The sequence below is a fragment of the Oryza brachyantha genome, chromosome 1 (assembly GCF_000231095.2).
Source record: "Oryza brachyantha chromosome 1, ObraRS2, whole genome shotgun sequence".
Taxonomy (NCBI): domain Eukaryota; kingdom Viridiplantae; phylum Streptophyta; class Magnoliopsida; order Poales; family Poaceae; genus Oryza; species Oryza brachyantha.
In genome coordinates this window covers 3,082,087-3,098,485 of record NC_023163.2, presented here as the reverse complement: position 1 = coordinate 3,098,485, position 16,399 = coordinate 3,082,087, and the positions used below count along the sequence as shown (strand labels likewise).

At 39.9% G+C, this 16,399-nt stretch overlaps 1 protein-coding gene across 1 annotated transcript; it reads left to right on the top strand.

Annotated features, from left to right (window-relative positions):
* Positions 1-11,548: 11,548 nt before the first annotated feature.
* On the top strand, positions 11,549-13,924 carry LOC102712408 (leucine-rich repeat extensin-like protein 3). The gene has a single exon (XM_040521575.1). The coding sequence runs from the start codon at positions 11,767-11,769 to the stop codon at positions 13,402-13,404; it is 1,638 nt and encodes a 545-aa protein (XP_040377509.1). The 5' UTR covers positions 11,549-11,766; the 3' UTR covers positions 13,405-13,924.
* Positions 13,925-16,399: the final 2,475 nt, after the last annotated feature.

Sequence of the window (16,399 nt, the reverse complement as noted above, 5' to 3'; positions counted from 1 at the left end):
TTCATGCTGATTCTTTACTCATCATATTATGTGCTTGTTATCTACTTGACTAAATCAAATTTGTCATTAATTCTAGCAAATTTGCTTATGTTGAAGTACAGTAGAATTACCAACATTTTCGGTGCACACATCTTGATATGCTGGAAGTAAATCTCTTGGATTCTAGGAAGATCAGATTCTGGGGTCCACGTCATCAAGTGGTAACTCTCTCTCTCTCTCCAAGAATTGATGCAGAGTCATGGTATCCTATGCATTTTAATTTTACTCATAATGGTTGTTAAGTTACTCCGTCCTAGAGCAATATAAGGATTTTTAGAGCTGGACACTTGTATTAGTAAAGTTGGTAGAATCAAATGGGGGGAGGTTGTTGTTGGTTGAAAAGAGAAAGTATGTGAAAAACTTTAGCGGTGGAGGTTTCTTGTTGGTTGAAAAGAGAATGTAAGCGTAGAAGTTATATTTTGGGAAAAATTTTGAATACTGGAACTGTTTGCTCAGCCATTTTGTTTCTGGGAAATATGGTGAAAACAGAGTGCCTAGCAGGACTTCATTGTTTGCTGGCAATTTTCCTGTTTTGCTTCAGTCACCTGAACAGAGCATGATCTGCACTGTTTTCTTGTTATTTCTTGTTTCCTCTTGCCAGATACCCTGCATGTTCCAGTTTTATTTGCCCTTTTGCTTCAGTTTAATGTTGGAAGTGCGATAATGATTTGACATAATATCCATGTGCTGCTGCATTTCTCGATTTCAACACATTCGTAGTACATCACACAAAGCCACAAATGATTTTGTATTCCTTCTCTATCTCTTCATAATTTTTTTACATATTCAATTACTCATATGGATTGTCTTATTTATATAGCTCAATAGACTTGCACTAGGATCCCCAACCAAAAGGAAAGAGATGACTCACTTCTTAGTGGTATATTCAATGTGTCAATGCTTCCTAGTTCCTTTGTTATCAAGTCCTGTTGGAAACAAATCATCATCCTACATTTATTTCCATTTGCATGAATTGTATTTATGTTCCTTTGACTAGTAATCAATTTTGAAAAAAATGGAAAAATTATATATATATATATATATATATATATATATATATTCTGCTTTAGAAAGTTCAGTCAAACTTCTCCAACTTGGGCTACTAATATATGGACTGCTTAGATTTCATGTGCAGATATTATCATTAGATTTTTAATGCTAAATATTTAATATAATAATTTTATTTGCTATTATGTTCATATCAAATGAGTTGAAATAATATTAGTATGATATGTAATGGTGAAATTTTGATATTGTCCATGCCATAATGATTTTAAAGAGGTTATATACATACTCATATATCGGCATTCACCCATTGCTATGCATGGTTGTGATATGATACTATGATACACTTATCTAAAAACATGTATCAAACGAATGAAGAGGACTGAATCATTTGATAGGCTATTTGTGTTATAACATTTGTGATATACCAAAACACAGTACAGTTGGTTGTGACTAGACTGAAGAGGCATACAAGCAAAGTACATTGCATTGGTGCTGGTCTGGCTTCGAAAATAGCTGGTACGATGGGCCACCTTGCCAGGTTAGGTTGGATTCCTTCCCAAAATTAATCCATTTCCCTTGATCTCATGCCTTGGCCTACTTTTGTTGCTTCTAATAATTGAGCTTTTGGCTTATTGCTTCCATGCATAAAAACCATTCCATGCATGAACATTCAGCTAATGCTTTACTCTAGTAATAGAAAATGACTAATGGAATCTTCTCAGTTGTGGTCTTGTGGATAACAAGGATATGATAATATCTCACTCTCACCTTTCTGGATAAACCTGTACAAACTGAGATTGTTTATTTTTGGCAGAACTTAACTGCCAAGCAGGGAAACCTGCTTAAAATAGGTATTTAGGCAACCTTAAAAGATTATTTGCACAGCCACGCGAGTTAAACTGTTACGCAGATAGAAAATCGTTTCAATTGCTCTGTAGGTATCCCCTTGTTCCTGAATCTATAAAAGTTGGCGCGCTTCATGTTTTCAATAGGCATGTTTTGTTTGCTCATAGTTCATCTGATGCACAGACCAATCCATTGAGATATTTTGCATGTTCAGCACGTCAAAGTAGATTTACACTCAGCATTGTTGCCTTGGCCTTCCCTACCACACTTGATTCACATAACTATTTGGTGTTTTGCATCTATGCACCATAGTGGGGCCTCATTGATGTTGAATTCAAGTTTGATGTAGTTATCCTTATTGAAAGCGCCGACCTTCCTGTACTGCGTTGTTTTGGCAACAGAGTTATCTGATTTTGGCATCAATCTTCAATGCTATGATCATACGCAGTTGGCACCAATAACAGAGATCTTATATTTACTTTCCCTTGCATGTTCTAGGTTTGGTTTTATTGATCTGTTGCATGAAAGCATTCGAATTCCTGAGGTCTTCATGTCCCTTTCTACTACTATATTTCCACTGCTGAATTTCTGAACAAGCTTCTCGTCAGATACGCTTCTCATCAGGAGATGGCGAAGATGCAAAAGAGGAGAGTAAACTCTCCCTATTTCATATTATAAGTTTTCTCTCTATTTCATATTATAAGTTTTTCTCATATTGTATGGTACAGGTAACATCCATATCATAGGGATTCTGTATAATTTGTACTTCCTCTATTTCATATTACAAGTTTTTAACCATACCTACATTTATCCGTTGATCAACGTATATGTTTTATATATATGTCTAAATTTATTAGTATTTGTATGAATTTAAAGAGTATCAAAATATCTTATATAAAACGAAGATAATACTGCTTATTATTACTGCAAAATCCACAACTGGTATCCAGTTTATCAGCTGAGCACAATGCGATGGAGAACAGCCGTGGGCATCATCAGATTGTAACGCGAGGTGGACGACCGTGCCTGCTCGCGTAAATGGCACTACTCTGGCGCGTCTGCGGCCTCAATTACTGCGGGTCTTGCGGCGGCCGGGGGGGGGGGGGGGGGGGGGGGGACAAATGCTGTTGCTACTACTACGAACGGCACAGGTACCACCACTCTGCTCCACTACTTGTTACGTCCTCTTGTCACAGATAAGTCAGATAAGTCGTCTTGGGCATGTGACTGCCTTTCAAGATAAACGTCGGCCACTAATTTTACACACTAATATACCTATAAATCCGAGGCAATAGTTTTCGAGGCAAATGTTTGGGAATTTCTAAGTGTCCATGCAGTGTTGCTTGGTCGGGCCACTTGGGAATTTCGAAGTGTCCCATTAAATGTTTGGACGTTTATTATAACAGTAGACATAGGCTATTAATAAAACTCATCCATAATCTTGGACTAATTCAGGAGACAAATCTATTAAGTATAATTAATCTATAATTAGCCTATATGATACCTAGTAAACATGCTGTAATTATAGATTAATTAGACTTAAAAATCCGTCTCGCGGATTACCACTCATTTATGAAATTAGTTTTTTTATTAGTTTATGTTTAATCCTTCAAATTAATGTCTAAACATCCGATGTGACCTGAGGCTAAAAAATTTAGCCCCATCTGAACAACCCTAGCAAACTGGCTGGGCTCCTTTTCACCTGGATGAGCCCGGCCTGCTTGCTCTGCATTTCGCCTCCGCCCTGGCCCCTGCTAGAGCAACTGCATACAGTATCCCTCTCGCCATCGAAGAACTGAACGAAGCTTTCAAAAGAAAAGAACAACATATTTCTTCAAGTCTTTTCACCAGGCTCACACTTATAAACCAAAATTTAATTTTTATTTTAAGATTTGAAATTAAATTTAAAAAATTTATTTTAGTTTATTTTACAACATCGAACCTTTTAGTTCACTAGAAATACATATATAAAAATTGTATTCTTAACTTACAAATATACCGTCAATCAACACCCTTCCCCCTGTCTTGATCCGGCTCCACCAACCGTGAAACACCGCCGTGCCGTCCCGGCCACGGCTCGATCGCCGCCGTGTTCCGTGGCCGATGGCGGAGAGACCGAGCCAAAGGCGAGTGCGACGTACACGTAGGGGCCATGGGCCATGGCCCTAACCTAACTACCGTGATCCACATGTCCGCTAACTCCTCCGCACCGCGTGTGCGCCTGCATGTGCAGCCCGCGCCTCCGCCCGACGCGTGCCGGCCCGTCGGTTGGGCCGTCGCCGTCGCCCGTCGTCACCGCGCCGCCGCCGTTGCATGCAGCCACCGTGCCGCCGCTCGCTGGCACCGCCGGATCGTCACTTGTGTTGTTCGTACTGGCATCGGATGACAAATGTTCGCCACAATTTCGTAGTAATTTTGTTAGGATCCTGATGGACCATGTGAAAGAAAAAAAATCTATGAATAAGTGGGACGGCTGTATAAACTCTAGGTTTTGATCGATTGATCATGGGTAAATTTGTATACACGTATTATTTGCGGTTCAAAAGACAAGTTTGTAAATTTGACTAAAGGGCAAACCCTATCAACTCTGAAAGTTTTAATTAAGCTGATAATATAACCCACCAAACAAACCGTTAAGTTATAACAGTTGACATGATCGGAAGAGCAGAACATCAGAATTTATCTTAATTAGGTAATAATGTATATATATCTCGTCTGAACGAGTGCAACACAAAAGAAAATTTTAAGAAAAAGGCAGGGAATTTCTCTCATTTTAGCTATTCCGTAAAAAAAAAATTCCCTGTGGATGAATCTAGAGTGATTTTTTATTTACTGAGTGTGTACACCTACCAGATTGAAGTATCCTTTGTGCAAGTCCAATAGCTGTCCCTTTTTTTTTGCATCGTGTATAGTGATCGTAACCGTGACCCACCTAGTGGGCCCCACGTAAATACGTTGGTCAGCAGTTAGCACTGTTACAGCCGGCTAGTGTACAGAAGCATACACCATGAGCAGTATGGTATACCAGCTCTGTTACCTTGCATCATAAATGCAAAGCTGCATTTTTCCGACCCATTTTTCGCTTGTACTTAGGTCTACTTTAGTTTCTAAAAACTTTTCTAAAAAATATCGCATCAAATCTTTAGACAACTAAATAAAGCATTAATATATATATATAAACATTAAAACTAATTCCATAGTTATAACGAAAATCATGAGACGATTTTGCCTAATTAATGTATAATTAGCCATAAGTGCTACAGTAACCAACATGTGCCAATGACAGATTAATTAGACTCAAAAGATTCGTCTCATGGTTTTCAGGTAGAATCTGAAATTTGTTTTGTAATTAAACTACGTTTAATACTTAAATATAGGACTATATGCGTTGATATGACATCTCTCCTAAAAAAATTTAAGAACTAAACGTAGCTCTATGCTTATAAGTCAAAATTTTAATTTTAAATTTAAGTTGATTTTAGATTATTTCTACTAAAGTTTATTTTTCAGCCTTGAATTTTAGATCACTAAAAGTACATATATATAAATTTTATTTATAAATTATTTTTTATTTGTAAATACATCGTTTGTCCTTTTGCATGAAACACACAAATAATCCTCCGGAGGAAAATGCATTTTTTTACTTAGAGGAAGATGCTACATGCACTTGTCGTCGTCTTCTTCTCCATCCTTGCCATGCATGCCAAATTGCCAACCATTTGGAGCTGACACGGCGAGACAGTGATAACCCAGAACAAAAATAATTTAGGATTCTATACATATCATAACACATATAATATTTTTATTTTAACTAATAATATAATTAATATAGATAAACAATTAAACAGTAAAATTCTACCCGGACCAGGGTACAACGCCCCTGCGACCAGGCACACAGCTTAATACTTTGCCCTTGGCTTTGGCTACACGCAAACGGAAGCCAGCGAAACAGCAAGCAATGCTTCATCGCCTGCTTTCGTCTAGCTCCAAAGCGACAACGCGCACACGGCAAAAGATAGACACACAACGCGTGCGTGCCTTTGACTGCTTTGGCCTTTGCCGGGACGAGCAGAGCAGGGATATTTATAAACGAACAATTATTTATGAATGAAATTTTTATATATGTATTTTAGAATATAAAAGTTAAGGTTGAAAAATAAATTTAGGTGATTTTTTTTAAAAAATAACTCTAAATTTAAAATTTAAAATTTAAATGTTACCTTATACTTAGCGAAAAGATTGGTTGAAAATTCATAAGAAGAACTAAAATGCCAGCTAAAAATAAAATTACGTGTGGGTGAATGAAAATATATAGTGCGCGCGCGCATATATATATATATATATATATATATATATATATATATATATATATATAGCTAGCTAGAGCTAGGCGTACGTGATACATCAAATATATACGTGCGTGCATGCATGTAACTGATAAGAGAGCGACGGCCAGCCGAAAGACGCAAAAAAGAAAATGGGTGAAAGGGAGAGATTCGATATGCTAAGGGCATTTCCAACCTATAATTCTATAAATTTTTCATCATCAAAAACTAGTACTAGACATTATTCTTCCAATGCAAACACCACTATTTCACACTTAAATTTAATGTCACTTATCTCACATGAAATCTTAGATGTTGTGTAGAAACCATGTCTCATATAAGATATGGTTTCATTTTATTTCTTTATTTATTCAATTGCCACATTATTTTTTATTCAATGTGACAACATTAAGACATCGTCCTATTATTAGGTTAGGTTAGGAATGTCCAAAGTGCATTAATGTAGGGCTCCAGCTAATGGCTCACTGGCTATGTGTACGTGTACGCGTGCCCGCCTTTGCCATTTGTTTTCTTTCCTTCCGTCTCTCCATTTTGGATTTTTTTTCGATTTTAATTCCGATTAGATTTTTTTAATTATCTGGTTTCAGATATTAATCCAGTGTAGCTACATATATTACACACTAAAGATATATTGTTAGATTAAATATTACTCTGTCTATAAGATGTTTTAGTCCTCTAGGTTTCATTTGTAGGTATATGTTTTATAAATACGATTAAATTTATCAGCATTCATATAAATATTGGGTGAGCAAAAATATTTTATAGTGTGGAACATAGTCAAAATTTTAAACAGTATTGCTATTGAGAATAAGAATCGTCTATATTTTCAACGAAAAATTATAAAAACGTAGCATGAGATTCCACTTATAAGTTAATTGCAAACACTCCTAATTAATTTTTGGTTTGAGATTGCCTTTTTAACACCACTGCCCAGGTATTCTCGTGGTTTTTTTATAGTAGTTTCTATGTGAACTAGCACATCTTATAATCAACATGGTTACAAAGCTTATTACATCAGTCGACTTTTGACAAGCACATGTCGTTCTTGCTGCTACAAGAGTTGGATGTGGTTGCCACATCTGTCTAGCTGTTCGCAGGTGATGTTCAAACTATCGAGCTCTATCCACGTTGCGACTCATTGATTGAGTTCATGTTCTACACCCAACGACACTCGCATGAGTGCACTCGACTCGCAGATCTAGTATTCAGCTATGACACTGAGATAGAGATCATATTCATCGACCTATCAGCGCTAGAGTAGGAGTTACCTAACTCACTTGTGCGAAGCTCATAAAAAATAATTATGATCTTCTACTGCTTTAATATTGTTTTTATTCTTGTTGTGAAACGCAAAATGAATAACCGGTTCAACCCATTTACCCAACCCATTCTATACTAGCTATTGCAGGTTCAATTGGGTTACGTTTAGAAACCATCTCAAATCTGAATGACTATATCTAGCCATAAAAGTATGTGAGTGATCGCAATAGAGGGCCAATTTCAAACAAAATGAATTAAGAGGAAGGTATTTACAACAAATTAATTTATAAGATTAGATGATATTTGGGGTTTTGTAATTTTCACACCGCAAGTTATTTTTTATGGCATGGAGGGATACTCTCTCTCTCTAGAATTGAAGAATTAAAGAGCCGGAGGAGGGAGAGAAACGAACCAAATTGGGCACACGCAAGTTTGTACTAGCTAGCAAGCTAGAGAGTAGAGAGTAGTTTGGCACGTCGTTAAAAATCAGCGAGGGCGTCGTCATATATGGTTGACCCATGAGTTGTGGCCGCTGGTCTGGAGGACGTAAATACGCAAGCTAAATTAATTAATTATGCCTGGTTAGCCAGATTAAATGAGATGACGTGATTAACGACTCTACCTAGATTAGTTCGATCAATCGAGTCAGCATATATGTCCACGCGTGAACGTCCACACTGTTGCGCATGTGCATGTGCTACAGCTAACAGAAATTCAATGAAACCAGCGACTTAATTGGACACCCCAAATCCAACTGGCTAAATTTAATTAAATATACTTATCATCAACCCCACAATTAAAACACCCCTCACCGAGTCGTCAAATATAGCTACTATGTAGTTATTTGTTTCTTGTCGTTTTTAACATAGAGTAATGTACATTATTAGCTGAACCTATTCATTGATATGGGAACAAATATGATGACATAGATAAGAGATACATGGAGATGGAGAAAGAGAAAACTGATTGTTATGAATGACAACGGTTTAGAGTCGAGTCTTAACATTTATTTAAGACAATTATGCTACATGAGATAGATTAAAAGAAAATAAGAATAATATAAAAAATATTTTAGCGTATTAATGAAAAAACAATATCTGATTTTATCTTTATAATTTTCAGTACTACTAAAGTGGATAAGAAAATAGATAATACTAGTCTCCAGGCCCTAAGAGAGAATGATTTTTAATTTTATGTCACTTTTGCCTGGGTGGCAAGACAAATGGATGGTGAAAAAACAATTATTATTATTATCGAACCGAATAAATAGTTAAATTCCCCACACGTGTAAATCAAGCGGTCTGGAGCCACGGCCAAGCGGCGAGGCGTACGTCGCGACGGGAAATCCGGTCGTGGGCCCACCTGACAGGTGCAGCGCCAGTGCAGCAGCGGCGGTGCACGAGATAGAAGATCCGACGCCGACCGCGTTATGTGGGCCCACCTCTCTCACTCACTCTCGCTGCCTTGTGGGGCCCAGAAAGAACGTGCCTTGGAAAGAGGAAAAAAAATCCGGAATTACCGCGCCACCCTAATCTTGCATGGCAAAATTGACATCACCGAATTACCATAATGCCCCTACCAATTGCTATACGTGTGGTTTATACCAAAAATAAATGCCTAGAAAAAGAAAATACGGTTTGCTGTAGTGCTCCTTAGTTTGCACCGTACAAACAGCAAATGCAAATTCTCCATTTGCCTTTTGATGTCTCATCAAGCATTTTCTAGCATGGGGCAAGAGGAATTTCATAGGATTTGCATTATGAGAATTGAACTGTCTTCCCATTTGAAACCCGGGTTATGAAAACGTAGAAAGAAAAGTTACGCAGAACTATGACAGAAATATAACTGTACGATGAATATAATCAGTATAAAAATATAAATATAAATTTGATTGGACCATAGAAAAACACACATATTATAGAATACACAAAATAATTTATTTTTAGCATGCCTCACATATACCTGTACAAAGCTAAAAAAACCATAATGTTCCTCGTCTTTTTTAAACCTCAATACATTTATCCTTTACCTTTTTTATATCACGTTGCATTTGTCACTTGCTTTATCAATTTTAATAATAACTATTTTTAAAAATAAATATTTGTGTTACAAAAAATATGAGCTGAATATAGTCTTTATGCAAGGAGGTAAATATGTCCTACGATTGGGCGCTAAATTTTATGTGGCCCACAACTTACAATTTTTTTTTAATTCAAGACAAGAGAACAAACGTACAGGTACAGGTCAAACTAATTGCACATGAGCAAATCCAATGGATATAGGGATAGGTTAGTTTAATCTTGTGATACAATTAGAGTATGTGGATGGTTGGTACTTTGGGCAGATAATCTCCCATCTTTAGTTTATGATTCCCCGTGACCCTCTCTTAATTCCTCTTTTGACCAATGCAGCGGCAGCAGCAGCAGTGTCGTTGTGTCAGACAGGGCCAGTGTACAGTACACAACCATGTAGTAGTACAAGTATACAAATGTGCATGCATCATGTACTGTTATTATTTAATTCCTCCTATTTTTTTACCCTTCAGCTTTTGTTCTGTATTTTGTGTTGCTTTAGGCCCTGGTCTAAATTTTTTCCACTAACATCGCATCGAATTTTAGACATCTAAATAAAGCATTAAATATAGATGAACCAAAAAACTAATTATACAGTTATGGAAGAAATCTTGAGACGAATCTTTTGAGCCTAATTAGCCTAATATGTGCTAATGGTGAATTGATTAGGCTCAAAAGATTCATCTCGCGGTTTCTAGGCTAGACGTGAAATTCGTTTTTTCATTCATGTCCGAAAACCTCTTCCAATATCCGATCAAACATTTGACGTGACACTTCTCCAAAAAAATTTTCTCAATCCAAACACCACCTTACTTCAAAGGCATTCTGCTGTATTTTCAGATGCTCCCCGTGGTTCATACCGGCGATTTTTTTTTTGATTCCAAGTTTGAATTCACGGCCATATCTTTGCGACTCATTTCGATTCACCTTCGTGCGAAAAACAAAGTAGTAATTCAGTTTAGAGTTAAAAAATTCATAACCGACATTTTTAGATTACAAATTGCTTAACAGAAATTTCATAGGATAAACCATCATTTACTCCACATTTTTGAACTTAATGTAACAAGTGTCTTTTAGATATATCCGGCCGTAGTGAGACATCTATCAATTTTAAGACACACATCTTATCTTAGGTCTATTTAGTTTAGAGAAATAAACTAATTATTAGATTCCTAAGGATTAATTTCTACAAAAGAAGTTCGGTTTGTAGGAAGCAAGGGCAGGAAAAACAAAGAAAACTTTTCTTTAAACATAGAAAATTCGCATCCACTTAAACCTCTTTTTTTTTTTGAATTGATATCAATCTACATTCATATTATTTTACTTTTTATATTTTTATGTGACAAAATTCCATAACGTGCCTATAGAGATTGGATTCAATCGGCATAAAGATGCTCTGTATGAACACTTGAGCCATATTTTTTTCTTCTATGTAAAATTTAATTTTTCAACCTTTATTTTGGAGTAGATTTTAGAGATTTTTATCATAGTTATTTTTTAGTCTTAATTTTTAGATCGCTTAAAACAAGTATATGTAAATTTTATTTATAAATTATTTTTTATTTATAAATATGTCGTTCGGAGCAATTGTTCACTAATACTTGTACTCACAAACACAAATTAACAAGGAATATTCTGTGTTAAACACCCTTTTCACTTTTCTGGTGTTCTCTTCTACTACCAGTATTTACCTTTTTTCCCACGCTCCATGGGCCGTAATTTTTTCTTCCACACATATAATTTTTTAATCTCGTAGTCGTGGAGTTTGAACTGGACAAGCGGACACCGAAACCGTACACGCGTCTCGCCTCGCAGCGACTGTCGGTCGCAAACCCGGAGACGAACGCGGGGGACCCGTAGTGCCATCCAGCCGCGTAATTGCCCACTGACACCCCTACCCCACCTCCTCTCCCGCTCCCGCTCACGCTACGAGTACCCCGTCCCCGCACAAGGGAGGAGGAAAACAGTCCCCGACAGGTGGGCCCCACTCCCCCTCCCCCTCTCCCTGTCCGCGTGTGCATGCGTGCGCGTGTTTATAGCCGCGCGCCTCCTCCTCCTCCTCCTCCTCTCCTTTCTCTCTCTAAACCTCACTCCTCTCTCTCTCTCTCTTTCTCTCTCTCTTCTCCGAGCAGCTCCGGGAGATCGATCTCGCGGCTTCGGCATTGCGCGGCGGAGCGTAGTGGAGGTGAGATGAGATGAGGGTTGTTGTTGTTGTTGTGCTGCTCGTTGCCTGCTCGGCCGTCGCTGGCATCGGCGGGGGGGCGGCGGCGTTGGATTTCTCCGGCGATGGCGGAGGCTTCGGCGGGGAGGGGGTGAGGACGGCGGCGGTGGCGGTGGACCCGGGGTGGCGGTTCCCGAGCTCCCGGATGCGGGACGCGTACGTGGCGCTGCAGACGTGGAAGCAGGAGGCCATCTTCTCCGACCCCAACAACCTCACCGCCGACTGGGTGGGGCCTGAGGTGTGCAACTACACCGGCGTGTTCTGCGCGCCGCTGCCGTCGGATAAGCGGGTGGTCGCCGTCGCCGGGGTGGATCTTAACCACGGGGACATCGCCGGGTACCTCCCGCCGGAGCTCGGCCTGCTCGGTGACCTCGCGCTGCTGCACCTCAACTCGAATCGCTTCTGCGGCGTGCTCCCGCACACGCTCCGCCGCCTCCGCCTCCTCCACGAGCTCGATCTCAGCAACAACCGCTTCGTCGGCCCGTTCCCCAGGGTCGTGCTCGACATGCCAGCGCTCCGGTTCCTCGACCTCCGGTTCAACGACTTCGAGGGCGGCGTGCCGAGCCAGCTGTTCGACAAGCCGCTCGACGCCATCTTCCTAAACCACAACCGCTTCCGCTTCGACCTCCCGGACAACTTCGGCAACTCGCCGGTCTCCGTCATCGTCCTCGCGCACAACAGCTTCGGCGGCTGCCTCCCGGCGAGCCTCGGCAACATGTCCGGGACGCTCAACGAGATCTTGCTCATCAACACCGGGCTCAGCTCCTGCCTGCCGCCGGAGATCGGGATGCTGCGGGAGGTGACGGTGTTCGACGTGAGCTTCAACCAGCTCGCCGGCCCGCTGCCGTCGGCGGTGGCTGGGATGAGGAAGGTCGAACAGCTGGACGTCGCGCACAACCTGCTCACCGGCACGATACCGCAGGCGGTGTGCGAGCTGCCGCGACTCAAGAACTTCACCTTCGCGTACAACTTCTTCACCGGCGAGCCGCCGTCCTGCGCGCGCGTCGTGCCGCGGGACGGTGACCGGACCAACTGCCTCCCGAACCGCCCCGCCCAGCGGACGCCGCAGCAGTGCGCCGCGTTCTACGCCCGTCCTCCCGTCAACTGCGCCGCGTTCCAGTGCAAACCCTTCGCCCCGGCCCCTCCTCCACCTTCGCCACCGCCGCCTTCCCCTCCTCCACTTTCGCCACCACCGCCATCCCCTCCTCCACCTACGCCTTCACCGCCCCCGCCATCCCCACCGCCACCATCCCCTCCGCCACCATCGCCACCCCCGCCATCACCACCGCCGCCTTCACCACCTCCGCCGTCACCGCCTCCACATTCACCACCTCCGCCATCGCCTCCACCGCCTGCGCCAATCTACCACCCACCGCCACCACCGGCCTCACATCCACCATGTCCCCAGCTACCGCCGCCGCCGCCGCCACCGCCACCCTGTGGCTCAACGCCAGCATTGCCACCACCACCACCACCATATTACCCCGGCCCATGGCCACCAGTCCATGGAGTACCATATGGATCACCACCTCCTCCTCAACAACACCCTGGCTCATGGCCACCCGTCCATGGCGTACAATATGGATCACCACCACCTCCTCCGCTCCATTGATAGAATTCTCTAAAGGAAAAACGGTGAAAGGATACTTGTTCTGCTCCCGTCCTCGCCTCCGGCAATCGTCAGCAGCAGCGCAATTCGTCACAGGCATACATTCTCGTTATCATGCTTAACTACTCGTGTTCTTGGTTGACGATTGCAGGCGTGAAGAAAGTAGTAAGGTGCACAAAAATTTTGTTGATTATGATTTGTCGGTGTTCATTGATGCGAAAACAGTTTGTGCTGCTGTCGTGTTGAAAGGGATTGGAGGTGGTGTGGTGGGGGGATTTGGATGATTTGGGAACATATGATTGATGGCTAATTGGGTTGTGAATAATAATGAAAAGTTTGAGAGGGACAGGAGGATTTGGCTGAGGATTTTAGTTGCACGGATATATGTGGTTGTATAGAGGGAATCATGGGTTCAGTTCAGTTAAATTCAGTAAGACATAAGTTTAGAACAAAAGGATTCTATGTTATTTCTTCCTTCTGTATCAACAGTTTACTTCTGGCTATTCAATTCTTATATTATTTAGTATGGATTCTTGATATTGTTGTTCTTCTTTACTTGTTCTTGTCTGTTGAATTGTTAAGTAATGTTGTAACCATTTAGATTCAATTACCTTCTTTGTTTCCTGCTCTTTGCTGTTTTGTGGTGTGAATTGCTGCCAGTGGTTCTCCACTTTGTAGAGTATAAAGGTTAAAAGACAAGGAACATGGTTTTGCTTGTCATTTTATACTTTGACCTGCTTTCTACATTCCACAAACCTGAATAACTGGAGGGTCACATGCTTTGTCTCCGAAGTTCCAATGGCTTCTGATTGAATTCTGTCTCATACTGACTTTCTGTCTAGTTTAGCAGATTGTTAGTCATTTTTAAGAATGTGCTAGCCGCTCATCAGCTTTAGTACAAAGAATGATTGAGGATCAACCCTATATTGGCTCTATTTGGGGAGTTTCTAACAACTACAACTTTTTATAAATTCTCTAGAAATCACTCTCGAAAGTACTCAACTTCTAATAATATGTAGTTATAGAATACAAAAAAATGAGCTGGAAGGAAAACCAGTTTTTTTTTAAATTATGAGAAACTGACTTCTCATCGGTTGTTTCTAAGAATATGAAGCTTCTCGAATAGAACCAATCATACTGTATCATCCAATCAAATATAGTTAAGCCTTCTACTAGAATGGTAGCAGAATGGTGAAACTGCAAATGCAAAATTTCAAAACAAACTTTTGAAAACACACATAAGAGAATCTATCAAAGCCAAAAACATGTGAGGGTGGTGCAACTTTCTTTAGGGTTTCCAGCGTCCCTGTCTTGATAAGGCATAGTCGAGGTGCAGATATCCTGGCTTTCCTCCTGCCATGTGCTTATTGCTTGCTTCTGAAGAATCCAGCCGAGAAGAATATGATCTGTTCCAATAACATTTTCTGATCTTCCTGAGAGAATTGTTCTAGAAGGGTTCCTGCTGGCTATCATGATGTTTTAATACTGCAGGTCTGCAAGAGATGAACTCTACTTCACTGTGAGCCTATGAAGTTCACTAGAGACTAACAGTATTAACCAAGTACTCTGAACAATCTTTTGATTAGTTCATTTGATTGGTTAGTCACTTGGTTGGAATATCTGCCTGTATCAGAAGGAGCAGAGGTTGACAGCCTGAGATTCTCAGTCCAAATAACGTACTAGTATGTAAACTGTTTCAGCAAACCATGGTTTGCTGAAAAAAACCCTGTGATTATGACCTTTTTCTGCCTTCTGGAGTGGTGCTCTTCACGCATAGTAGTGGCTTTGGTTAAAGTTAAATTAGTTACTACCTCCGTACCAAGATAATCTCATTTTTTTTGTTTTTTCATATCCAACGTTAACCATTCGTCTTATTTGAAAGATTTGTAAAAAACTTAAAAAAATTAGTCATGTATAAAGTACTATTCATATTTTATCATCTACAACAATAAAAATATTAATAAAAAATAACACGAAAAAATAAAAAATATAATAAAAAATAAAGTTATTATAGAACGAAAGTAATCAAGGGAGCTGTGGTGATTAGTGGCACCACACACACTGGTTGGTCAGCCTTTGGTTCTTTTGAGGTGAAAAAAAGTGAGAAGATGAATCTGATCTCGCTTGCTTTGTGTCCGAGATGACCGTTATGTGCACCTTTTCACTGCTTTAGCAGCTAGTACTAGCACGCTTGTTCTTCTACTGTGATCCCCTAGTTCTCTCAATCTTTTTAAAATTATATAAATCAAATTATCTCAATTGAAAGACAAAGCTTAAAAATGAGATTTATTTTAAGGTACCCTCCAACGATCGTGTGTCGTCCGTTACTTTAAATCTAACGGATCTAATTTTCTTATACTATACCGGTAGAGATTTTATAAATATAAAATTAAAATTAAAATATATAACTTTGGGATAAATTTGTGTGCTATATATCATACCAAAATAGATGGATTAGTATAATATCTTATCAAAGTTTGAAATAAAATATTTAATATATTTATAAAAATACATATTTACATTTAAATTTTAGTATACTACTACACTTACTAGTAGAAGGTGCCGTAACAGGCCCTAAAAAGTTATATATAGGCTATGCGAAATTCATGAGTAAAAAAGTTATATATATACAACCCTAACTAATCTAAAATAAATGTTAAAAAGTAAGCCATGATAAAAAAAAACCTGGAATGAACCCCAAAATCAAAATTTAAAAATTTAAATTTTGGCGCCTCTCCCACATGTTCCCTCCAAATCTGAACACTGTCAAAAGGTTTATATATATATATTGTGGTGAAAAAAAAAAAGGAGAAGACAACTAGTGAGAGATGAACTTGGACGGTGGACATACACCATTGTACCAAAGGAGTTGGGTGGAGCCATTCAAGCTGGCCAAAGAACTGAAAAAAAGGATAAAAAGGGAACATACTGAACCAATCACTTTGGCAGTAACAGTGTGCCAATAGTGATCAATCCACTAGCCACCATTCTTGATTCT